The sequence below is a fragment of the Sylvia atricapilla genome, chromosome 14 (genome assembly GCF_009819655.1).
Source record: "Sylvia atricapilla isolate bSylAtr1 chromosome 14, bSylAtr1.pri, whole genome shotgun sequence".
Taxonomy (NCBI): domain Eukaryota; kingdom Metazoa; phylum Chordata; class Aves; order Passeriformes; family Sylviidae; genus Sylvia; species Sylvia atricapilla.
In genome coordinates, this window is record NC_089153.1 from 13,383,548 (window position 1) to 13,407,441 (window position 23,894).

Genomic DNA, 23,894 nt, shown 5'->3' on the forward strand with positions numbered 1-23,894 from the left:
CCCCCTTTTAATTTGCAAATCACTTGTCCCCAAAGGTGAGTGGACTGGGTTAGTTTTTTTAGTGTTTTATAAGGAGTTGTGAGTCTTGCCTGGTGTCTGCCCTTGCTGTCCTATAGTTCCTGTTCCCTCTTCCCCCACCACTGATTTTAGTTTTTAGGTGATGAACTATCAGCTGGTCTTTGAGCTGGCTTGGAGGAGGGCCTGACCCTCCGTCTCCTCCACGATTTGGCTCACTTGCATACCCTGGGCCCCTTCAGCCTTGCCTCAGGTGCCCTCCTGTCCCAGAGCTGAGGTGTCCTTGCTGTGCCTTGTGCCCGGAGCAGCAGCTGGATCAACTCGTGCCTTTTCTCAGGGTCCCAGACTGACATGGCATTTTCCCTGGAGTGCTGCTGGCTTTTCCAGCCCCTCTCCCTGAACCATTTAATCTGATGGAGCATTCACAGGTGTCCTTGAAGGCTTCTCTGCCTTCCATGCGGGCAGAGGGATTGGTGGTGACATGCTCTGCCAGCTGGAGATGTCCACACCAGGCATACTGGGTCAGGCACTGGTGCTGGAGCAGCCTCTCCTGCCGAGGTGATGGGTGTCTTTCCCTGCTCAGAACAGGGTGGCTCAGCAGCTGCAGGGGCCTGAACCAGCCCAGCTTCCTCATTTTGACAGTTTCTGAAGTGTGGTCAGCTGGGTGACCTTGGCTGCGTCCCCTGTGTGATGATGCTTGATTTCTGGGAAGCATTGGCTTCCCCTGGAGAGAATCTTTAGTTTAGGACTCATTTTTTTGTAGAAAACTGGGTGGGAGGTGGTTCTTATGCCATCTCCTTCTGTGTGTGTGCCTGGCATCTCAGGGATCGTGTGTGGGGCTGTGAGCATGGATGGTGTGTCAGGAGTTTCCTAGAAGTCCTCTTCAGGGAAGCGATTTGCTTGAAAAGGCAGTGGAAAGATGTCACTCGCCCTTAAGAGGGAGTTCATTTGCTACCTTTAATAGTAGCTGTCTGTGCCAGGAAGAATCCAGGGTGCCCTCACTGACACTGTTAATGTTAGAAATGCCTGTCGGCGTTTCCTAACCCGCTCCTCCTGGAGTGTAGCTTGGTCACAAGTTGAAGCACTTCTGTCTCAGAGTGGGAGACTGCAGTGAAGATATTCTTGCATTTTTGGTAAGTCCAGACCCTTCCTGCCCCTTATTTGCTCTGGAAATAAATGTCAGATCCTGCAGATAATGCACGAGTATAGAGCTTGTAGCAGCTTTGTGTGTTTAAAGGAGCAGTGCTGTTCCTCAGCTCCCTGAGGAGGACTGTGGTCTGACTGAAGCCCCTGCTCGCTGTGAGGATCTGTGCTGTCAGCAGAGATGTGCTCTGCACATGTCTTGAGTTGTGGACTATCAGCTGAGGGATGTGAGGGCTTGGAGAGCTGGGATTATAACTCAGATGCCCACATGAAGCCTGTGACAGTGCTGTCCTGGCTCTACCTGCCTGTACCCCAGCCTCCCTCCCTGCACTTTTCAGGGCAAACTCCTGAGCTCCTGGAGCTGCCTGGGACACCCAGGTGGGAGTGTTCTCATGCTCTCTGTGGAGCTGTCAGATGCCCTTTTTGAAGTTATTTTTAGCAAGTGATCTTTGCAGCAGTTGCAGAGCTTACATTGCGGAGAGGTGTAGGCAGCTCCTTGTTCCCTTTGCTGTTACAGTAGGGCTTGTACAGTGGAACTTCTGCTGAGGAGCTGTGGAAAATTGCTTGGAAGGCTTTGAGCCGTGGTACCTGCAGCTTATCTCCTGCTCCAGCTGAGCAGGCTTCCCAGTGCTTTGCAAGCCTGAATCCTGCTCAGCCATCCACCTTAAGGATCCAGTCTTCTGCTTGGTCCTGACCTTGGCCATTCTTCTGCAGTTTTTCTTGCATCTGTAAACTTCTGATACTGCTGAGATGTTGCAAATATTCCTTTTACCCTTGTAAGCAAGGCCAAACGCTGCCCACAGGGAGCTGTGAGACTACATGCTGCAGGTGATGGGGCCGACTGTGGTTCTCTGCAGTCCCCAGGAGCAGGTGGGAGCCCCTGCTGTAGAGACACCAACCTGTTTGTGCTGGAAGATGTCCTTGTGATGACATCTGATTGAAAGCTGTTGGAGAACTCCATCCAGTGCTCTCGTCTCCCCCTCCGTGCACTCGCGCGCCTCCGGCTGCAACTGTGATTTGGTGGGAGGTAGAGCTGTAAAACATTGCAGATCTAGAGGAGGTGCAGTCTGTGGGCTGAGCCTGTCCTGAACCTTTCTGGCTTTGTGTGCCTTGTGATGCCTTCAGCAAAATGTGAGCGTGCCAAGCAGTCAGTGCTATAAATCCCAGGCTTTTCCGCTCGTGTGTGGAGCTGCAGCCACAAGTGTTTCCCATCTCAGCTCTGGCACACTGCTGAGGCTGTGCTGGGAGCAGCTCCTTGGGAGGCAGGGCAGAGGTGGATCTGCTGACTGGTCTCTGGGAGTATCTGCACCTCTCTGCACCCAGAGATGCTACCAGATGGCTCCCTGGGGAGGCTGATGTCCCCTCCCATCTGCCAGTGCTTCCCAGCCCCTTTATAGCAAGGATGTGTTGCCCATCGCAGCCTCTTGCTGATGCAGAAACAAGTGCAGCACCCACAAAAGGGGCATAAAGTGTTTGCCAGGCCCCCAAGGTTTCTGTGCCTGTAACTTCCGGAGGTTCTCTTTAGGATGGACTCAAAAAGAAAAGAGCTTTGTCACTGTCTGCAAGAAGCAGGCTGCTGATGGGAGTGAGGACTGCTGTTGGCTTGCAGGTCACATCTGGCCTGCAGGACTGGTCCTGCAGATGTCTCTGTTGGTGGACATGAGGCTCACCAGCTGTGTCCTCTGATGGCTTGGGGTGGCTCAGACTCCAAGTCCTGCACTGAGTGCATGGACAGTGATGAGTGCCACAGGAGAGTCTGTGAACCCGTGTCATGCTGTGCAGATCAGGCCACCCTGGGAGACTCTCCTGCCCTCAGGAAATGATTCTGAAGGAGCTGTCTATCTTCTGGGAAAATAGCTAATCCCACACAGAAACATTTTTAAACACTTTTCTCAGCTCACCTTGCCCAAGCTGCAGTTGCTCTTTCTCACCTAAAAACCTCAGTGCCAGAGCATGTGTCCCGTTGTGTTGGTTATGACTTACAGTCTTCACATGTTGTGTGGACTGTGGGAGGGAGGGAGGATTGTTCAGAGACAGAAGAGTGAAGTGGGTCCTGGTGGACCTCTGGGCACGTGGCTGTCTGTTCCACACAGCACCCTCGAGCTCCTGCCAGGGCTCTGGGGAAGCTGGAGATACTGGTTTGGCTCTTGCAGCCCCATCAGGACCTGCATCACAGAGCATGCTCCCCTGCCTCAGCCACTTCAGCACAAAGTCCGGGCTCTTGGCTTGGAACCACCTTTATCAGCAGTTTCTTGCAGGTGCCAGGCTGTGGAGCAGGGAGCAGGATGGCTCCTTCCTGTCGACCTGGCTGCTGGGGAAGGAGGGGTGCTCTGTCAGGGACAGTGTGCCAGAGCTGAGGACTCTGCATTCCTGCTGGGAGCCTGGGCTGCCCTCTGAGGCTGTCCCAGCTGCTGCTGGGGCTCTCAGAGCCCTTCTCTGCATTGCACTTGAGTGGTACACCTGCAGCAGGCATTACAGCATTCTTGCTATAGGTACAGGTATTTCTCCAGTAATGCATGGCCTCTGCCCAGCACTGCAGATTTATTCCCTCTCTTTATTTACCTTCTCTAAAATTCCATTATACATTCCATTGGATGCAAGGACAGTTGCTGGGTGTTTGGTTGTGTTTTCCCAGATAAGGTAGTAGATATGTCTCCTTGGCTGAGCTCAGTGGTCCTATGTTATATGTCCCTGTTTGGGTGGAGGGACATTTAGCTGTGGATCTGCTGTCACTCTTGACTGTCTGGTCCTTGTGCAAGGGCTCTTTTTCCAGATAAGAGGCCTTTGCTCACCTGGATGCCCCTGTGAGCCTTCCTCCCCAGGCCTCTGTTCCCCAGACAAGTGTGGGCTGCAGGAAGGCATGAGGTGTCTGCACAGCCTTGCTCTTGGTGTTTGTCAGGTGCATTGGGGAGTGAGTGTCCAAAACCAGTGAGTGTCCAGAGCCAGCGAGTGCTCTGGCCGTGGCATGGCCACGGGAAGGGTTTGGCTGTGGCTGGGGCTGCTCTGGGTGCTCCCACCTGTGCCTTGTCCCCTTGGTTGCTAAGGGATAATCTCCTTGCGGCCGGGCAACCCCATGGCTGGGCAGATGATCAGGTTCTGGCTGCAGGCAGCAGATCAAAACTTGAGACCTGCTTTTCTGTTCTTGGCTGTGGCAGCATCTGCTCTGTGGCCGCAGGCAAAGCTGCTTCCCTGCCCACTGTCCCCGTGCCAGCCTCACGCCACTAAAGCCCTGGCTCCTGCTGCAGCTGTTTTGTCTGTCCCCTCACACAGAGGCTCTGTTTTTCACGGGGTGGTCAGGCACTGCTCGTGCAACTGAAATTACTGACTGCCACCAGACAGATGCAAAAGGAGGGTTGTGAGACATCCAGAGGCCTGAGACATCTGTCAGCAGCTTTTAAAGGCTCGGCTGTGAACAAGGCAGTATCCAGTGTCCCTTGCTGCTTGTTCTGAGCTCCTGCGTGGGGTGAGAGCACTCACTTGCTCTGCACTTCCCAGGCTGATGCAGTGAGGTGTTCCTGGAGGGGGTCTTTTCAGCTGAGACCACAAGATGTGTTGCTGGTGCCCTTGGTTATGTTGCTGTGCCCTGGAGGATGCCAGGCATGTGTGGCTTCTGCTTGCCTGGTCTTGGCTCAGCAGGTGCTGTGTCGGGCCGTGTGTCCACTAGCACAGTCACACCCTCCCGGTCTCCTGCTTTGGTCTCCACCGTGAACTGCTGGATCTTGGCTCCATCCATGCTCCACATGCCCGCAGCCCCAGCCCGGAGCAGCCTGCCTCCCTCCCTGCGGGCTGCAGCCCTTTGCTTTGTGTTTTGCCTTCCGCAGTGCTCTGCAAATGCTAATTAGTCTTCTCAGCACCTCAGCGAGATAAGGGATCCCTGTTCATATCTTGCAGATAAGGAAAGCAGCAGAACTTGTTTCAAACAATCTCCTCCCTCCCCCGCAGAGATGATGGAGTCTGCGGCACCTGCCCCTGCAGCCTCTGCCCCTTTGTGCTCTTCCACTGCTGCTTGTGAGGCCCCTCTCTGACTGCTTCCCAAAAAAAAGGCACAAGAACATCTATGGCCTTGAGGGCTCCTGAGGTGAAGCAGCTGGAGGACAGGGCTGGATGCCATTGCTGGGAGCACTGGGGCTGTGCTGTGGTGGGAGCAGGGAGCTGGATGGGATCCTTGCACGGAGAGAGGAATCCCTGCTGTCCCCCAGAACCTGATCAGACTGTGCCAGTCCCATCAGTGCTGTTGGAGCAGGCAGGGGTCCTCTGTGTCTGTGGAAAACTGTGCTGGCTGTGGGGTTGTGCTGTGGCTCCTGGTGCCTTTCAAAGCTATATTTAGTTGGTGGTATCTGTGGATGTTGAGTGGAGGATTTTGGGGGCTGTTCTGAAAGCGCTGGCTCTTCCTACACTAGCAGGGAGGTTTAAAAGCCTTGTGGCAAGCTTTGTGCCGTGGAGCCAGGATTCTCAATGAAGTGCATGTGGAATAAATGAGAGACACGTGGGACTGCTGCTGCTCATGAAGGGAGGCACTGCAGGTGGGTTGGGGAGGTTCTAGGGGAAAAGAGGAGGATTCAGCGACCCAGCTGAGAGCTTGGACTTTTCTGGAGTTGAAATCCCTGTGCAGGAGCCATAGAGAAAGGAATTGGGGAAGGGGAATGCACATGGCTCTGTCCTGCCATGTCTGAATCTTCCTTATTGCCACTTCAAAGCCTCCAGCTCTGAGCAAGGCCAGGATGAATCACTGGTTTCGATGCTCAGAAGGGGACCGGTTTTGATCATCCAGGCAAAGTTGTCCGGCCTTTCCAAGGAGATCAAAGGCAGCTTTGAGCAGAGCTGAGTAGGCTACTCAGGGTGTTTCCTGGGGCATCCCCAGATAGCCTGTGCTGATCCTCCCACCCTCACCCTACCCCAGTCAGGGCTGCTTTTCTTCTAAACAAAGCCAGTGAGTCAGCAGAAATCCTTGCTGCAGGAGCCTGGCACCTGGCAGGGGCTGCCCTTCAGGGCAGGGTATAACAGGCTCTCCTTCCCCTGTGGAGCACCAGTGTCCTGGAGGAGACCCTCATCCTCGTGGGGCTGGTTTGTGTTGGGCAGAGTTGTGCTGCTCTGCTGTTTGGACATGCCCTTTGTGAGCCTGATCAGAGAATTTGCAGCCAGACCTGAGGGACAAAGCAAGTTGAATTCCTGTTTCTGCTTGTAAGGAGCTGGTGTGTGAGCTGGAGCCCAGATGGGCCATGGTGAGGTTGACTTGACTTGCTCTGAGGTCTGTGGTGGTGTGAACCCCAGCAGTCTCACTCTGATGTGTTAAAACACCCCAGAGGTGCTTCAGTGCCTAAATGCTTTCGGCTGTAGCGGGATTTAGGCACTTGATGTATCTGGCTCATTCTCTCTGTACATTTCCTCTCTTGAACTTGCTGTCCCTGCTGGGATGCCTGACTTCAAACCAGGATTCAGCAACCACAGACTTTTGCATCCCTGTGTCAGAGCCCTGCTCTGCTCCCTGGGGACCAGCAGCCTCACTGGGCTGTGATGGGTCTTGGCTTCTCAAGGGCATGTTTGTTTTGTTGTTCTGTGGGTGCTTTGCAGCATGAGCTGAGCTCCTTGCCCCCACCTCCTCCCTGGCTGGCAAGGGCAGGAAGGGAGGGCAGAGCTAAGGCAGGGAATGCCTTCCTGCAGAAGCTTGGGGTTAAAAATCCATCCCTGGGCCACCTGGATTGGTCAGGAGTTTTCTGATTTTAATTTTTTTGAGTTCTGAGACTCAAGTCAGGAGGTGGCTGGTTTTTCTGTTTTCCTCTTAGCCCTCCGTTGCTGAAGGGGGAGCTGCTTTGCTTCCTACCCACTTCTCTTCAGAGCCAACACTCCCACCCACAGCCCTCAGCTGTGTTTTAACACTTTTGTTGTCCTTCTCTTGCAGAACTTACAACTCCAGCGAAAGTGGTGAGGGCTGCCAACCCGAGACAGAGGAAAGGAAGCAAGGTAAGGCTGTGCCTGGTCTCCTCTCACTGGCCCCCAGTTTCTGGTGCAGTTATCAGTGTTGCATGAGCCTCTCGAGAGTCTGGAGAGCAGAGATCTCCCTTCATGAGCTTGGTTATGGAGAGGCTGATGGGTTGGCTCTTCAGCATTTTAGGGGTCTTGCATGCTGCTCTGACTGGTTTTCTCCCCAGCTAGGTCAGGGGAGACATTCTCACCTCCCCTTTAACAGGGAGGCACTTGGAGAGTCCTGGATGTGGAAAACCTCTCACCCCACTGTGAGGACACCCCAAATTCCTTGTGGGCTCAGCCTGTGCCCAGCTCTGCAGGCAGGGTGGTGACAGTGGTGTGTCTGCAGCTCTGCCCTTCCCTGTGCAGTGTGTTCCTCCCTGGCACACAGAGAGCCGGGGAGGACAAAGCGACTCCTCTGGAGGAACCAGGGCAATTTGTTCCAGGGAATCAGTGGTGGTGCAGGGACAGTTTCTTCTGGGCACAGCTGGGACAGGAGCTGTTGCTGTTGGCTCCCAGCAGCCAGTGAAGATGTATGTGCAGCTTTATAAGACTTTCCTTCTCTGTTCCATTTTGGAGAGAGGAGGGCCCTGGGGATGGAAGGTGCTCCTCTCTGTGAAACAGGCATAGCCCTGCACTGGAATTGGTTTTCCCAGGAAACTTACCTCCTGGGCAGAGGAGCATGGCACCTGCATGTGAAGATGTGATCTCCTGAGGGATAAAAAATTAATTTGACTCCAAATTAGTTGAGAAGTAACAATCCCACAAGGACAAGGAGACGTTTCTGTGCCCAGATAAACTCAGTGCCCAGCCATGATTCATTTGGTACCTGGGCAGCTGTTTGGCTTCTTTCCTGTGTCCTGCAGGTCCTTTGAAACCTGAAAGAGATAAAAATTATGGTAGTAAGCAGGTCATTTATTCAGCAGAGAAGTAGTTGATGTTCCCCCATGTGGCCATGGGGTGACTGGAATGAGGGAGTTCCCTTCACCTGCTTGAATTTTCTCACCCACTCTGAGACCATCCCCTGGCTTTCTTGGCAGGATGTGGTGGTTGTTCTGGGCACTTCATTGGGGCTGTGCCTGGCTGTGGCTGCCACTAGGTGGAAGAGCCTCTTCAGTGAGATGTAGTTGCTTCAGGTGTATGTAGAATGCTGTAAGCTGAGTGCTTTCCCTGTCCAAGGGGTGTTACCTGTGATTGAGTGAATTACTGTGGGCAACTTGCTGCCAAATGCTGCTGCTGAGACAGAATATTTGGTGAGAGGCTGGGATCTTGCAGGAGTGGTGGCAGCCTCATTACAATGTCTGATGGACATTTGGAATTAGTTCAGGCTTCCTGCTTTGACGGGGAGAGGGGTTGTATGTGCAGTGTGGGTGTCCCCCTCCAGCCTCTTGGGGACAGCCATTTGTGGGACAGTGGTGGGTGGAAGCATGCTTCCCTGCTGCAGGGAACACCTGCAGCTTTGTGCACTAACGGGACTTTTCTTTTTGGTACAAGGTTGGTGACTTTGGTGATGCCACAAATTGGCCAACACCTGGAGAAATAGCCCACAAGAGCGTCCAGGTGAGAACGCAGAACCATTGTGATGAGCAGGATAAGGCCCTTGCAGACCTCCTTATCCCTCTGGAAACACTGGCTGAGCCAGGTCATTTGGGGTGCTGAGTGTCAGTGCAGAGGCAACCAGGAATAGTGTGCAGGGAATTTCCTTTTAGGGCTGCCCGTGTGGCAGACTCCCTCCCTAGTGCTATTCTGGGAATCTGGGGCCCAGTGTAAACCCTAGGCTGGCTGAAGCAGGTAGGTCAGCTCCCAGACCTGCTCCCCTCAGGGCTGCTCTGTGCAGAAAGGGACTGGCCCAAAGTCAGGAGTTCCACAGGAGGAACTGAAAATGCACAAGAAAGGTTTTGTGTGCTGGAGGGGCTTGGCCCTTCTTCCCTGGTGAGGTGAGGACATGGGTGTCACTGAAACCTTTCTATTTTTGGATGCTGCTCTGCTGGCTCCTGGCTGTCTGTCAGGGCAAGGTGGTCACTCACCCTTTTGCCATTGAGGCAGTCTGGTCCCTTACAGGATAGACCCATCCATGACCATGAGGTTCACTCATCTTGGTGTCTCAGTGAGCTCTTGCCTTGCTCAGCCATGAGCCCCTCCCTAGGAGCAGGACAGCTCTGGGAAGTACAGAGCACGGATGCACCCAGCCTAGGGTAAAATTTTCCTGCTCCTGCGGGGACAGCTGGGGTCTGCCCCCAGCTCCTCACCTCTCACTTCTTTCACTTCTTTCCTGCACTGGTGTGTCCTCAGCAGCCGCACAAAGCGCCGTCCCTTCGGAAGCTGCCTGTCAAGAAAGACATGAAAGAGCAGGAAAAGGGGGATGGGAGTGATGGCAAAGAGAGCCTGAAAACCAAATCAGATGAGTCTGGGGAAGAGAAGAATGGTGATGATGACAACCAGAAGTCAGCCCAGAAGAAGAAAGGTAAGGCAGGAGCTGGTGGGGACAGTCCCCCAAGCTCAGCTTGTCTCCCCCTTCCCAACCCACAGGCAGGTGGCAGCATCCTCTGCCTCCCCTGGGGGCCTTGCTGCAGGACATGACCCCAGTGCAGGGACAGCTGTGAGAAAAGGTGTTTGCAGGCTTCAGGTGTCATTTTGGTGGGAGCAGGTGGAGCAGAGCCCAAGTAGGGGCAGGCCAGGAGCCTGCCTTCCCGTATGCTCCATGGTGGCATGGAACAGCCCCTCACTGTGGGTTGTCTCAGCTGTGGTTGACACACAGGCTCAGTCTGGCCTGAGCCTGGGCAGGCAGGAACGGGCAGAGGAAGGACAAGTGCTGTGACAATTGCTACAGGCAAGTTCTGACTCATGTCCCTTCATGTCTCAGAGTCCTGGTCAGAGCTTTTCTGCTTTCAGTGAGGCCTGGAGGGATGTCAGAGGACAGGGTCTGTCCAGAAGGCCCTGCTGCTTTCTTTCCTCCATTTGTGGGGGCTGCGGGGGAGGAAGCAAATGCACTCTGAACCTGTGTCACAGCCAAACCCTGTCCTTTTGCAGGCAACAAACACAAGTGGGTCCCTCTGCAGATAGACATGAAGTCAGAGGTGCCTAGGGACAAAACGGCCTCTCGGAACAACCGGCAAAACGAGCAGCACAGGCACCCCTCCAACAACCGCAGCGAGCTCAAAGGTGGGGGCTCGGGCTGGGGACCTGCTCCTGGCCTGGCCACGGGGCAGAGCAAGCCCTGGTGCTCAGGGCACAACTTCCCTGCATTCAGGGGGCTCTGGGTGCAGCAGGCTTGCTCCAGGGAGGTGCTGTCATAGCCTAACACCGCTCTTGCCTGTCCTTCCCCGTGTGCTGCAGGCTGGCACCCCGACAACAAGCACGAGCGCAGCTGGCAGGACCACGATGAGACCTCCAGCGTGAAGAGCGAGGGAGGGGCCGTGCGAGGAACCTTCCGGGGCAGAGGCCGCGGCAGGGGCAGGGGCCGTGGCCGTGGCAGAGGAGGTGATCATTGTGTGTGTGCTCCTGTGGCTGCGGGGAGAGTGGCACAGTGTGCAGAGCTCTGTGTGCCTGAGAGACCTGGGGTTCTAAACTGGGCTGGGGAGGGCAGAGCACGCCAGGGATGCAGGGAGATAGCGTGGCAGGTCATTCCAGCCGGGAAGTTGAGCTGCTGTTAACAAAGAAATAAGTCTTACTACTATTTTTATAAAAGCAGATGTCTTCCTGCTGCTGAGGGCCAAGCTCTTTTTCATGTTTCTGCCCCTTGCAATACTCCTGTTAGCAGGAGTTGAAGCATGTTGATAGTCTGTGAAGGCTTTATACCATTTGGGAGCCAAGCAGGAGTTATGGTTTGGGTGATGAAGAGCATCTGCCCTGGCATTTGACTTGTGTCTGTGCTAACACTGATGCAGCTTCAGTGTAGAGCCTTCACGTATCAGCTGGGCAGCCCAGTTGCACTTGGGTAAGAGGGTTCCTGGCCTCCTTTGTGGCAGAGGCAGAGAATAGGATGGTGAGGGATGTGGATGCTCCACTGCAGGCTTCCAGGGGGTCCTCAGGAAGAGAGAAATATTTGTGCAGGAGTCCTGCCCCATCTGGCAGTGCAGCCTGTTTGGCAGATCCCAGGGGCTCTGCTGATCCCTCTGGTGTCCCCCAGGGCACTTTGACTACCAGTATGGATACCGGAAATTCGAGGGCTCAGACGGCTCCCGCACCCAGAAATACGCCAGCAACATCACCTACTACTTCGACAACATCAGCAGTGCTGAGCTCTACAGCGTGGACCAGGAGCTACTCAAGGACTACATCAAGAGGCAGATGTGAGCACCACCTCCTGTCCTTGCTGGGTGATGGGGACTGTGCAGCCAATCCCATGGAAAGGGTTAGAGCCGAGGTGTTGACTGTGTGTTGCTTCGAGCACCAGCCACATCTGGGCTCCCCAGGCTTGCTCCCCTCAGTGTGTGTGGGGGGTTATTTCCTTGGAGCTGCCCAGAGGATGGTGGTTTGGGGCTTCCTCTCACAGACATGTTGTCCATGCAGAGAATATTACTTCAGCGTGGACAACCTGGAGCGAGACTTCTTCCTGCGCCGCAAGATGGACTCGGATGGCTTCCTGCCCATCACGCTGATCGCCAGCTTCCACCGGGTGCAGGCACTCACCACTGACATCAGCCTCATCATCAAGGTGAGGGCAAGGAGAGGTGACTTTTTCTCCTTGTTCTGCTTCTCATCACCCCTGTGTAATGCCTGTCACTGTGGGTGAGGTGCAAGTGGAGCCTTCCCTTGTCCTTGACTTGCTCCTGCCTCCTACTAGTCCTCCCAGTGAGGAATGGCTTGGGCTGACCCCCTCAGTAGGCCAAAGCCAGGCCCTGAGTTAACTGAGTTACTGCTTGGTTCTAGGCTCTGAAGGACAGCAAGGTGGTGGAAATTGTGGATGAGAAGATCAGGAGAAAAGAGCAGCCAGAAAAATGGGCTCTGCCTGGCCCTCCTATGGCAGACTACACACAGACAGACTTCTCACAGTTCATCAATTGCCCCGAGTTTGTGCCACGGCAGAGCTTCCAGAAGGAGACTGGTGAGCACAGGGGGAATGTGGAGGGAAGTGTGGGATGCAGTGCTGGGACTGCAGCACGGCTGAGGCGAGTGTGGCTCGTCCTCTGTTAGGGCTGAAGGGATTCAGAGTCAGTCCTGCTGAGTCTCTTGACTTGCCTGGAAAATAGTCTACAACTGCTGGGCAGAGCAGAGGACACTTGTGAATCCAGCCTTCCTTTACTGGTTGAGGAGATACTGGGCACAAATTGGGCAGCGTGTGGGGGGCTATCAACCAAGTGCTGCAGAAGGGTCTTTTTGTCTTTCATGAGCTTTCCAAGCTCTTATCACCCCATCCCACGGGGGCTGGCAGGAGCCCAGGGCTGGGCCTGGGAGCCCACGTGAAGGATCTTGGTGCTGTTGGAAAAGCTTGGACAGGAGAAGATCTGGCTCCAGACTCGGGAAGGTTTCCCAGAGAGCTGTGAAGCTGTCACCTGCAAAGCTCTGTGGCCACCCTGGCATCATGCCCTAACTGGAGATTCCCACTGTAGCACTTAAGGGCTCTGTGCTGGTAAACCTTGGCCACTGTATGCCAGTTAGTCCAGTGCCATGCTGCCAGAATGGTTGGGTAATTTATAACTACACCCTCTGGGTTCCCTCCCTCCCTCCCTCTAAAGCAGTTTGTGGCTCTTGTTGGCTCCAGAGTCTGCTCCGGGCTCCCCACGTCCTGCCAGCCCAGTCCCCACCAAAACAGAGGAGGTCAGTAACCTGAAGACAATGCCCAAGGGCCTGTCCACAAGTCTGCCAGACCTGGATTCAGAGACATGGATTGAAGTGAAGAAGAGACCCCGACCTTCCCCAGCCAGGCCCAAGGTAGGTGATGTAGGGGCTGGTGGACTGGGAGTCTCCCAGTGATTCGGGTGACTTGGATCATACCTGGGGCAGGCAGTAGGGTTTGTTGGGAGTGATGTTCCAGACAGGCTGGGGTAAAGAAACAAGGGGCAAGAGCTGGGTCTTGTGTCCCTGTGTGGTCTTTACCATGTCACTCCTGCCCCCCTACCTGCAGAAGCCAGAGGAGTCAAAGACACCACAGCAGCAGAAGCAAAAGGACCAAGATGAACCTGAGGAGCTTGACTTCCTCTTTGATGAGGAGATGGAGCAGATGGATGGCCGCAAGAACACTTTCACCGACTGGTCAGACGAGGACTCTGATTACGAGATCGACGACCGCGACGTGAACAAGATCCTGATCGTGACGCAGACCCCTCCGTACCTGCGCCGCCATCCCGGCGGGGACCGGACTGGCAACCACACCTCCAGGGCTAAAATGAGCTCCGAGCTGGCCAAGGTGATCAACGATGGGCTCTACTACTACGAGCAGGACCTGTGGACAGAGCAGTTTGAGCCAGAGTATTCGCAGATCAAGGTGAGAGCGGCTGATCCGAGGACGGGAGGGATCCGTGTGGGCTGTGGGGAGCCTGGTGAGCAGCAGTGGCTGCTGGGCTGGGGTGAAAAGGGCAGTGTAGTGGGGTAGAGCTAAGATGGGATTAGTCCTCCTGCAGTGTTTGGGATTCTTGGCTGCCAGCATCATGTTTGGCCGTACCAGGGATAAACACAATGCTGTAACCAGACGTGAGGCTACAGCCAGGTAGCCAAGTGCCAGTAGTGACGTGACCTGGAACGTGGAGCCCATTGTTCTGCTGCCTGCCAGGATCTTGGCTGGCAGTGCCAGATCTGTGAGGGGAGCTGGGTGTCTCTGCACTGCCCTTAGTGCCCTGTGCTTTGTGGTAAATCTGTTGGGGACTACTTGTGTTGGGGATGGATGCATAGGTGGCTGGGCTGCACTTGGCCTGTGCTCTTCTACGTTTTGGTGTCAGTTTGCATAGACATGGGCTTTTTATAGAAAGCTCATCTGCTGTTTTGAAACATTTAGGTCCCAACTTGGTGACTCTCACTTCTGGGGACTTGCCTAGACTCATTCAGTGACAGAAATCATGGCTGTGAGGTGGAATGACTTACTGGAGCTCCCAGCTGGGCTCAGTGCTTCCAAGTTTGATACCTGGCCCACTGCTGAAGCAGTGCTGCTCTCTGGGGTGCTGAGGTGACAGGGACACTCTGTGTTGGGGTGTGGGTCCTTCAGATCCATGGGAGGCTAGTGCCCTGCTGCCAGCATGGCTGTGAGGATGTGGGGAGCCGGGCTCTAGGGACACAAGATGGTGGCAGAAGGGTCCTGGCCAAGAATGGGTCAGTGAGCTCATCTTGAGGTTTACTGCACTGGCTCTGACCTGCCTGGTAAAAGCCTGAAAGCAGTCGGTGCTGGTTAGTGAAGGTGCCTTGTGGGATCCCTGAAAGCTTGGCAGCATTGGTGGCTCAGACATGGCCTGTGCAGTGCCCAGTGGTCTGTCTGCTGCATCTCCCCTTCCTGCCCCTGTGCAGCAGGTGTCCTCTGGGGCCCAGTGTTGTGGCTGTTGTTCAAGCAGAGCTATGGTTGTGCTGGGGTGAGTGGTTTCTTCACCATCTTCCTCCTCCAATGCAGCAAGAGGTGGAGAACTTCAAGAAGGTGAATATGATCAGCAGGGAGCAGTTTGACACCCTGACCCCAGAGCCCCCCGTGGATCCAAACCAGGAAGTCCCTCCTGGTCCCCCCAGGTTCCAGCAAGGTAAGAGATGGGGCAGGAATGGATGGGACCAAATTTGTCCAGGCTCCTCATGCTGAGAGGTTCCTGGAGGCTGGGTGGCAGCTGGGGAGAAGGAACTGGGGTCATGCCTGTGGTGGATTATCTAGTTCACAGAATATTCTGAGTTGCATCTATCCCAAATTAATGATGCTCTTCTGGCTGAGTGCTTTGGGTTTCTAGAGGAGTAGCCCAAAAGCAGGGGTGTCCCAGTGGAGTGAGAAAACCATGGCAGACTCAGATAAAGTTCCTGGGATTTGGCTTTCCTCTTGGACCCTCTCTTGAGTACTTGGAATGCAGCTGCCTGCTGGACCTTGTTTGCCTGTGTAACACCAGGGCTGTGTCCTTGGGGACAGGGATTTGTTGCTGCTATTAAGCACTAGGAAGCAGATACCTTGTGGGGAGCTCTTTGCATCTGCTGCTGGGATTTGGGCTTTCTGGCCAAATTGGATTTCAAGCTGCTTGTGTGGGAGAGCTGGGATGTGTCTGTGCCCCTGCTGCCTCCCACCTGCCCGGCCTGACCCTGGGCGGGGGTTTCTCCCTGCAGTACCTACAGACGCTTTGGCCAACAAGCTCTTCGGAGTCCCTGAGCCCTCCACCATCGCCCGCTCCCTGCCCACCACCGTCCCAGAATCGCCCAACTACCGCAACGCCAGGACCCCCCGCACCCCGCGCACGCCTCAGCTCAAGGACCCGACACAGACGCCCCGCTTCTACCCTGTGGTGAAAGAGGGCAGGACGATAGATGCCAAGGTGGGAGCAGGCTGGGCTGGGGGACAGAAGCTGGGGCTCCCAGCTGGGGCCTGAGGAGGAAGGGAACGCAGCCGTTGATGCTCCGTGTCTTGCAGACTCCACGGAAGAGGAAGACGAGGCACAGTTCGAACCCTCCGATGGAGTGCCACGTGGGCTGGGTGATGGACTCCAGGGAGCACAGGCCCCGCACTGCCTCCATCAGGTACCACAGACAGGCGTGCAGGATCGTGGAGGAGGCAAAAATGGGAAGGAAGGGGAAAGGCAGCATCTGGTCTTGCAGGGGAGGTCGTCTGTTATGTGACTGCAGAAAGGACAGGGATCAAACCTGCCCTTCTGGGAAAATCTCCAGCCTTGGAGAGTAGCAAGATGAGACTTGGTTAGAACATCGGTCCTCTTCCTAGTATGCTGCTCTATGGCTCATGTCCCGAACCCAGGACAGTGGCAGGGTGTGGGTGGGACCAACAGACAGGTGGGGTGGCTTGTCACCCCCCTTTTCTGAGTGATGCCAAGGAGGGGTGCTGACAGGAGTCTCTCATGCTCAGCTCCAGCCCCTCGGAGGGGACCCCGGCCGTCGGGAGCTACGGCTGCACCCCGCAGTCCCTGCCCAAGTTCCAGCACCCCTCACATGAGCTGCTCAAGGAGAATGGCTTCACACAACACGTCTACCACAAGTACCGGCGGCGCTGCCTTAACGGTAGGGACCCTGCACCGAGGGCTGGGACAGGGTGTCAGTGCCCTGCCGTGCTGGGGGCAGGAATGTGGCAGGGATGGGCACAGGCAGGGTCCTACAGGACAGCCCTGCTGGCAGCTGCTGTGTCCCCACGCTTTGTGGGGAGCATGGGCTGTGCTCATGGTGTCCAGTGCTGGGGGTGGATGTCATCACAGGGCCCTCCTTCGCATGAGCTCCTGACTCCCTGGGAGAGGATTGGCTTTGTAATCATCCCCCTTCCCCAAACAGAGCGAAAACGACTGGGCATTGGTCAGTCCCAGGAGATGAACACGCTTTTCCGGTTCTGGTCCTTCTTCCTCCGAGATCACTTCAACAAGAAAATGTATGAGGAGTTCAAGCAACTGGCTGTGGAGGATGGGAAGGAGGGATACAGGTAAGAGAGAAGTGACAGTGGCCTTTTCTAAGGGCATGGCCTTTTCCAGGGCTCACAGTGAATTAGGGCAGTGTCTGTGCCTTGCTTGAAGGTGGGGTCTGGGGTTATTCTCAGTCTCCTGCTGCTGCCCTGTGTTGTGTGCACCAGTGCCTGAGCTGCATGTGCTGCTCCCTTCCCAGGTACGGTCTGGAGTGCCTTTTCAGATACTACAGCTACGGGCTGGAGAAGAAATTCCGGCCAGACATATTTAAGGACTTCCAAGAAGAGACCATCAAGGATTATGAAGCTGGTAGGTGCCTCCTTTGGCTTCCCTGGGATTGGTAGTGATGTAGCTCAGCTGCATGCTGTTCCTGAGTCTCTTGTCAGCATTTTGGGGAAGCCACATAGTGCTGTACGTTGAGGACTGGGATATCCTGTTGCTCGATTTCACAGGAGAGGGTTGAAGATCATGATCCTGAGGATTGCTGGGGGTTAGAGAAGGGTAGTATGAGGCTGCAGCTCTCCCAGAGCATTTCCTGTGGGATTTCTCAAGGCCCTGGAGTAACTGAACCTTGTCACCAGCAAGTCAGCTGAGCCTGGGGACATCCCAAGTCAAGGTTGCTGCCCAGGACTGATGTAGGTTGCTTCCCTCTAGGTTCTCCATCTTGCCTAGGCTGTGCCCACCAGCGAGACAGTAGGGTTTGTGGGGAAGCCTGGAGGAAAGGTGTCTTGTTTGGTTTTTGTCCTGCTGACATCCGGATTGGTTTTTTTGTTTCCTCCAGGGCAGCTCTATGGGCTGGAAAAGTTCTGGGCCTTCTTAAAATATTCCAAAGCCAAAAATCTGGACATTAACAGCAAACTGCAAGAATACCTCAGCAAGTTCAAGCGCCTCGAGGACTTCCGAGTAGATGTGAGTAGCCAACAATTCCTGCACCCCACTGATGGCCCCTGTAAACAGCCCTCTGAGGATGGAGGATTTTGGGGGGGTCCCCAAATGGTGGCAGGAGGTGGGCAGTGACACCTACTGTCACTCCCAGTCATTGCAGCCAGGCCGGGAACAAACTGTGGGATTAGAATATGGCAAACGCAGTCAGTGTGGGATAAGGGAGCTGGGTGAGCCCGTCCTCCCTGATGAGGAAAGGGAACATTGATGGTTTGAGTAGAGCCAGCTCCATTGTGTGGAGTTTTGGCTCCCAAATTTTGGACTGTGCCTCTGTGTGGGAAGCAGGTGACCACGAGCAAGTTGTCACCATTGTGGTCAGTTTAGAAGCCAGTCAATTTTTCTGTCAAATCTGGCAGCAGGAAATTTGGACAGGGAAGCTGAGTGCTTGGGGGAGGGTGAGTGTGTTCCTTGTGGGCCAGGGAGAGAAGTTGCAATTGGAGGCATGCAGGAAGGCTGTTTACTGATCCCAGGGGAGGGCACCTGTATTTGGAGGAGGTTGTGTTGATACTGGGGTGCTTCTCTTCCAGCCACCCATGGGGGAGGAAGGTGGACACAAGAGATACCCCACGACGTCAGGGGGAGATGGCAGGAAGCGCTACCCATCCCAGTCTTCCAGCAAAACGGTCAGCCAGTGCCCATCCAGCCAAGCCCACGCCTCACCCAGCCAGCCTGCACAAGAGGATGCCAAAAACCTGAGCCAGCAATCCCCTGCTCCATCAGCTGCAGAGTTGCAGACAGTGGGGAAGTAGAGAGGCTGCAGCGTCCGCTTCCTGTGGGGGTGTGGGGTGGGTTGGTGGGGAATGGCTCGGAAAAGGGCAGACATGAGGGGGTGGGACAGGAAGGGAGCTGGAAGGTGGGTTCCCAGGAACAGGCTGCTTGGGAGAAACTTCAACGCACATGATTTTCTTCTCTTGTGGCTGGAAAGCAAAGACGATCTGCATCCAAAACACCGTTTTGCTATTACTACCCTGACCAGAGCCAGACCCGCTCCCAGCAGATCCACTCTTTCCCTTCCCTCTCCTCCTGTGCACACACTCGTGTCTTAGTGTCTCTTCAAAAAAAAAAAATGAAATGTGTTCTGGCTGGGTTGGAAAGGGGAGATTTTTTTATTATTATATATATATATCAAGTTTTAAATTATTGTTAGAAGTTCGTCTGGATTTACCAAAACAAGTCTGCTCTGTGTGGCCCCCAACGAGTCCCCTCTGTGTCCCCCTCGGATCGCGGGGCAGCCGCTCAGGAAGCTCGGAGGAGCGAGGTTCCCCCAGTGGGGGACCGAAGCCACAGCGTGTGCCGATGCTGCGGAGCCTCTGACCTCCATGACCCGGCTGGCATCTCCCATTCCACGGGCGCCGGTGCCTCTCCAACACCGACCTCTGCCGCAGGAGCGTCGCCCTGCTCCTTCTCCCGCTCCCTTCTCCCCGACGTCTTCACCTTCCCGAGGGTCTGGCTCTCCCTCTGTCCGCCTCTCCCTTCCGTCACGGACAATTTGGAAGTCAACCAAAGGACCTTTGCCAAGGATAGGCTCGTTCTGACTCCTTCCTGCGAGGATGGCTGGTTTGGGAGGCTGGCAGGCACCTGGACTCCAGCCTGTGTGGACGGTGCACCCGCTGCCCCAGGAATGCCCATCGCTTGCAAAGACAGGACTTTGCTGAAGGAGCTTTTCTCTTCCTTTTCCCTTGGAAAAAATGACCTAACAAAAAAAGAAAAAAAAAATCAACACCACAAACCCCTCTAAAACAACAACAGAAAAACTCTTAAAAAAAAAAAAAAGACACATCTCCCTTTGCTTTCTTCCTTGGAAATATTATTGAAGAAAAAAAAAAGAAAAGAAACAAAAATCCCCCAAAAACACACAAAAAAAAAGTTGCCTTATGGTGGAGCTGGACCGGGGAGGCTTGTTGGCTTCCTGCACCCTGGGGTGCACTGAGCTCTTGGCTCCCCCCAGGCCCAGAGACTCCTCACGGCATTGCTGCCGAGCTGATCTTCCCTGCGGCCTTTCCTCTGACCCCGCAGCTCGCTCGGATGCCTCCCCCACCCCGGAGCCTCCCTGCCAGGCCTGAGACTCCCGGGAAGGTGCCGGGGGCAGTCACATCCCAGACTCGTGCTCACGCAGCAGTCACAGCAGCTCTGCTCTGTCGGTACCGTGGCAGCCTCGTCCCCATGACAGCAGCTGTTCTGTCATGGCCTTGCTCACACCCCCGGCCCTTCCTGGCAGGAGGTGGCTCTGCTCCTGCCTGTGCTTCCAGCGTGGCTGGGGAGTGAGCAGGGAGATTGGCACAGCAGCTGGGGGCACTGGAACTGCCTGTGAGCGAGGGCTGCTGCTGCTGTAGCCTGATGGAGAGAGGCAGCCCTGGGAAAGCTGTCCCACAGCAGGCACTGGCTCGGGGCTGTTGGTGGGATTTGTGCAGGGGTGAGCAGGAGACATGCCTGGCACAGGAGAGCTCTTGCTGGCTTCCCTTGTGTGTTGTGTTGTGGCAGGCAGCTGCATGGAGTCTCCCACTCAGGGCACAGTCCCTGTGCATTTCCAAGGGCTGAGATGACACCGTGAGCTCCTTACTCAGCTGAGGCAGGGGCTGACTGCAGAGCTGCTGTGGCATTTACTTGATTGATCTTTACACGCAGCACCAGGTGGACTTTGGCAGGCAAACCCTCCCCAGGCTGTCAGCTGGATCCTTTGTGAGGGGTGTGTGTCAGGCATGAGATCTCTTGAGGTGTCCAGTGCTACCTCTGGAGATGCTCCAGAGGTAGCACTGGAAAGTTGCGTTCCTTTACATCCAGACCCACTTGCTTTGCTGCCACTATGCTCCTCCTGCTGGGTCCCTGTGATCCCAGGCTTGGCTGTGGCTCCAGGGCCGTCCCTGTGAGCTCCAGAGCTGTGTGCAGTGTGGAGTGAGCACGTGCTGCACCACTCCAAAGGTGCAGCTCGTTGTGTTGCCCTCTGCAAAGTCACAAGCTGATACTGAACAGTGTTTTCCCAAGGGATCCAGTTGATCCAGAGCTGTGTCTCATAGCTGGGAGACACCAGGGCTGTCCCTGTGTGGCTGCAGGGTGGGTGGGTGAGAGCAGCCAGCAACTGAGAGCAGGAGCCAAGAGCATGGCCAAGCTGTCCATCAGCAGTGGCTGTGGGTGCTGGTGGGGCCCTGGCTGAGGCCATCACTTCCCAAACTGGCACTGCCCCCAGGATGCTGCCTTGCTGGGGGCACATGGGCTGCTCCAGCTGGAGTGGCTTCATGAACTGCTGCTAGAATCGAAAGCACAGCTGGGTTTGAGGGGCTGGGGAGCTGCTGCTTGGCTGTTTCCTGGTGGTGTTTCCTGCCCTGGTCCATCCAGCCCTGCCATGTCACCCTGCAGCTGGTGCACAGGCCTGATTGCAGCAGGCGAGCCCACCGAGGCTGTGGATCTCCATTCTGGCAGCAGTGCTCTGGGGTTGTGAGGTGGGAACTGGGCAAGATGGGCAAAAGTCACTCTTGTACAGTGCTGTGGCCGTGACTGTTATCTCTGGATTTCCCCTCCTGTGAGCTGGAGTCAGATCTCTAAGGTTATATATGTAAGTGGGTCTGTCCCTGATTTGGGAAGGAGGAGGCTGGAGAGTCAATCAAGGACATTGTAGATGTGTCGCTGGTTGTTTGCAAGTGGAGGCAGGTCTGGATGTGCCACAGGTGATCCTTACTGCTGTTATCTGTGCTTTTGTTGGCGTGTGTTCTCTCTTTAAACCAATTGTCTGCGTTTTAGCAACAAATTAATAGGAAATGAGGAGGGATGAGCTGCTGCTATGAATTTGTTGCTTGTAGAGCAACTGTGGAATTGCTTGGGTTGTAGAAGAGGTAGGACATTTCCCAGAGAATTTCCCAAAATACTGATTTTAAGTAATTTTTAATTTCTGATCCTGAGGCTCTAGTGTTGGCATGGAAGTGTTTTCCCTTCCCTCTCTGCCAAGTGAGTGGTTTGTCACATTAGTGTGTGCACACGGGGGAAGGTGGGTCAGAAGAGCAATCCTGCGGTCCCCGTGCCCTCCAGGTCTGTGAGCTGTATGCCTTGTTTCCATGGGACAGGGCAAAGATGGATGTGACAGCCTGAGGCAGCTGCTGCTCACTCACACCTGTCTTCCTCCAGGGAAGGGAACACAGAACTGTTCCCTCCTGCTGTGGGTGCTGGGTCAGGAGTGGCTGCAGCAAGGCTCGTGTCCGCACTGGATAAAGGGACAGCTGTCCAGAGGGGGTTTGCATTTGAGGAAGCTCTTGCCCATCTGCAAGTTAGCTCTTGCTTTTAGTTTGGGTGCTTTACCTCCACCACGTGTTGTGCTTTTATGAATTTCAGAGGACTGAGTGGTTGCACACTGCTCCTGTGAGCGCTGATGGTCCCACAGCCCGCGAGGGCTGCGTGGTGCTGGTGTCTAGCCACTGGCAGAGCCTGGGCTGGGGGGAGCCCCAGCTGCTTCTGGAAAGGCTGAGGGAGGCTGAGTCAGGGGAGCATTCCTCATCCTGCCCCTCTTCTCAGGAGGTCCTCCAGGATGCTGGAGTTTAGGGCTCCTTGCTGAGCTTAACTTGTCTTTAGAATGCAGGTGGCTGCAACAGGTACAGAGCTGTGGTGTGGGTTCAGGAGTGGAGGTGGGAAGATGTGTTTCTGAGGAGGCTTTGTTGCTTTGCCATGCTCATTTGGGGGAAAAAAAATAATAAATTAAAAAGTACTGATGCTGCTGCTCTGTTTTTGCCTGTCCATCTCTTCTGCTGCCCCCCTGGCATCCCTGATGGCGCCTTCTCACTGTAGCCCTTGGGTCCCTCGAGTTTCTGCACCTGCTTGGGACTGGTCGTTGTACTGTAACAAACTGATGTGTTTAACCTCAGTGTCCTGCCACGTTCCACATGGAAGTGCAGAGGGGGCCTTCTAGCTGTTAATGCCTTTCCAGTTACTTTATCAAAAGAAAAAAAAAAAAAGGAAAACTGTAAATGTAGCAAGCTGTGTTTGCAATGCTTATTGTCTCCTGTCTCCTCTGGGGCTGGTTTTGTCACTTGTCACTGTTTGAAATGGATGCTGGGCTCTTCTTGAGAGGGTTGCTACACTTGATGTTAAATGCCTCACTGACTTTTTTTAAAGTTTCCAATACAGGTAACAGATAAAAGAATTTTTTTTTTTTTCTTTTCTAAGCAAACGTTCATCTCGGCGCAGAGTGGGTGGCTGGAGGGCAGCATTCCCAGGAGTAGTTTACAGTTTCACTTTCTGCAGACACTTGAACATAGGACCGATGTATCTGTGACAAGCACATCCCCTTGGTGGGAAGCTCCAGAGGAGCAGGGAGTGCCCTGGGTGCCAGCTGGCTGCTGTGGGATGTGTTGGGGTCCCTCCAGCTCCCCACACTGTCCTGCTCTCTCCCCAGGTTGTCAGCCCTGCACCAGGGTGGCTTGTGCCAGTGGTGCCCCCATTGGAGGGGGTGCTTGGCACCACTTGGTTCCTCAAGCCTCCCTGGGGCAGCCCTGCTCCACATCTTCCCCCCCAGCCTGTCCTGGTCCCACTGGGGTTGGAAACCTTTGGATCTGTGGCTCAGAGACACCCACTGAGCTGCATCCCAGCGAGTGCAGCCTTCTGCTTGCTCGCCTGGAGCTAAAGGGGTGATGGTTTGATGTGCTGGCCCTTCTCAAACCCTGTGTCCCCAACCTCAGCCTTCTGTTTCCCAAACCTAGAGAGTGTGTGCAACCTTCTTCAGCTGCATTTATAGTAGAGACAAACTTTAAAATGACTCATCACAGACCATGTATCACTTGGGAGGAAAATCTTGTTAATACGGCCCGCTGTACATGATCCATCTCTGTCGATAGTACATAATCTTTGACCCATGTGCTAGGATCATCATCACGTATAAAAGGAAAAGAGAAAAATGTAAAATACTTGAATGAGAGCTTGTATTATAACATTAATATTATTCAGAGTATCTGCTTTCTAGGCTGATGTGATTCATTATTCTAGTAATGCTTTAGTCCTTTGTAATTTGTGGTAATTATGCTTTTTCCTTTTTAATACAAAAAAATGTATAAAAATAAAAAGATCAAAAGACAGTGGTGCCTGGGTTTTCTGTTCTGCTGACTTGCCCTTCCCAGGGAACTGCAGGTGGGTGACTGGGCTGGGTCATCCTGGTGCAGCTGTGGGGACTGGAGAGGAGCAGGGGCATGACTTTGGTTCCACAGGCAGAGCTGAGCAGTGCAGCACAGGTCAACCCTGTGTGCCTGTTTAGCGAGAGACTGCTCTAGCACTGGAGAGAAATGGGATGGTTTTGTTCCAGCCCCCAGGCAGGACTGAGACTTTTAGGATCCTTGAAAGAAT

The 23,894-nt window shown here is 54.5% G+C and overlaps 1 protein-coding gene across 2 annotated transcripts in view; it reads left to right on the plus strand.

Moving 5' to 3' along the window:
- Positions 1-23,629, plus strand: part of LARP1 (La ribonucleoprotein 1, translational regulator) — a 45,260-nt gene extending 21,631 nt beyond the window's left edge. The window contains exons 3-20 of one of the 2 annotated variants that reach the window (XM_066329218.1): positions 7,058-7,119; positions 8,617-8,682; positions 9,415-9,586; positions 10,153-10,284; positions 10,459-10,602; positions 11,252-11,414; positions 11,635-11,779; positions 11,995-12,169; positions 12,827-12,996; positions 13,190-13,549; positions 14,660-14,783; positions 15,346-15,551; positions 15,647-15,753; positions 16,094-16,245; positions 16,510-16,654; positions 16,834-16,943; positions 17,416-17,543; positions 18,104-23,629. In XM_066329218.1, the coding sequence (XP_066185315.1) occupies positions 7,058-7,119; positions 8,617-8,682; positions 9,415-9,586; positions 10,153-10,284; positions 10,459-10,602; positions 11,252-11,414; positions 11,635-11,779; positions 11,995-12,169; positions 12,827-12,996; positions 13,190-13,549; positions 14,660-14,783; positions 15,346-15,551; positions 15,647-15,753; positions 16,094-16,245; positions 16,510-16,654; positions 16,834-16,943; positions 17,416-17,543; positions 18,104-18,325 (2,783 nt within the window). In that variant the 3' untranslated portion in view covers positions 18,326-23,629. The remainder of the gene's footprint in view (positions 1-7,057; positions 7,120-8,616; positions 8,683-9,414; positions 9,587-10,152; positions 10,285-10,458; positions 10,603-11,251; positions 11,415-11,634; positions 11,780-11,994; positions 12,170-12,826; positions 12,997-13,189; positions 13,550-14,659; positions 14,784-15,345; positions 15,552-15,646; positions 15,754-16,093; positions 16,246-16,509; positions 16,655-16,833; positions 16,944-17,415; positions 17,544-18,103) is intronic. The other variant, XM_066329219.1, reaches the window with a different exon arrangement.
- Positions 23,630-23,894: the final 265 nt, after the last annotated feature.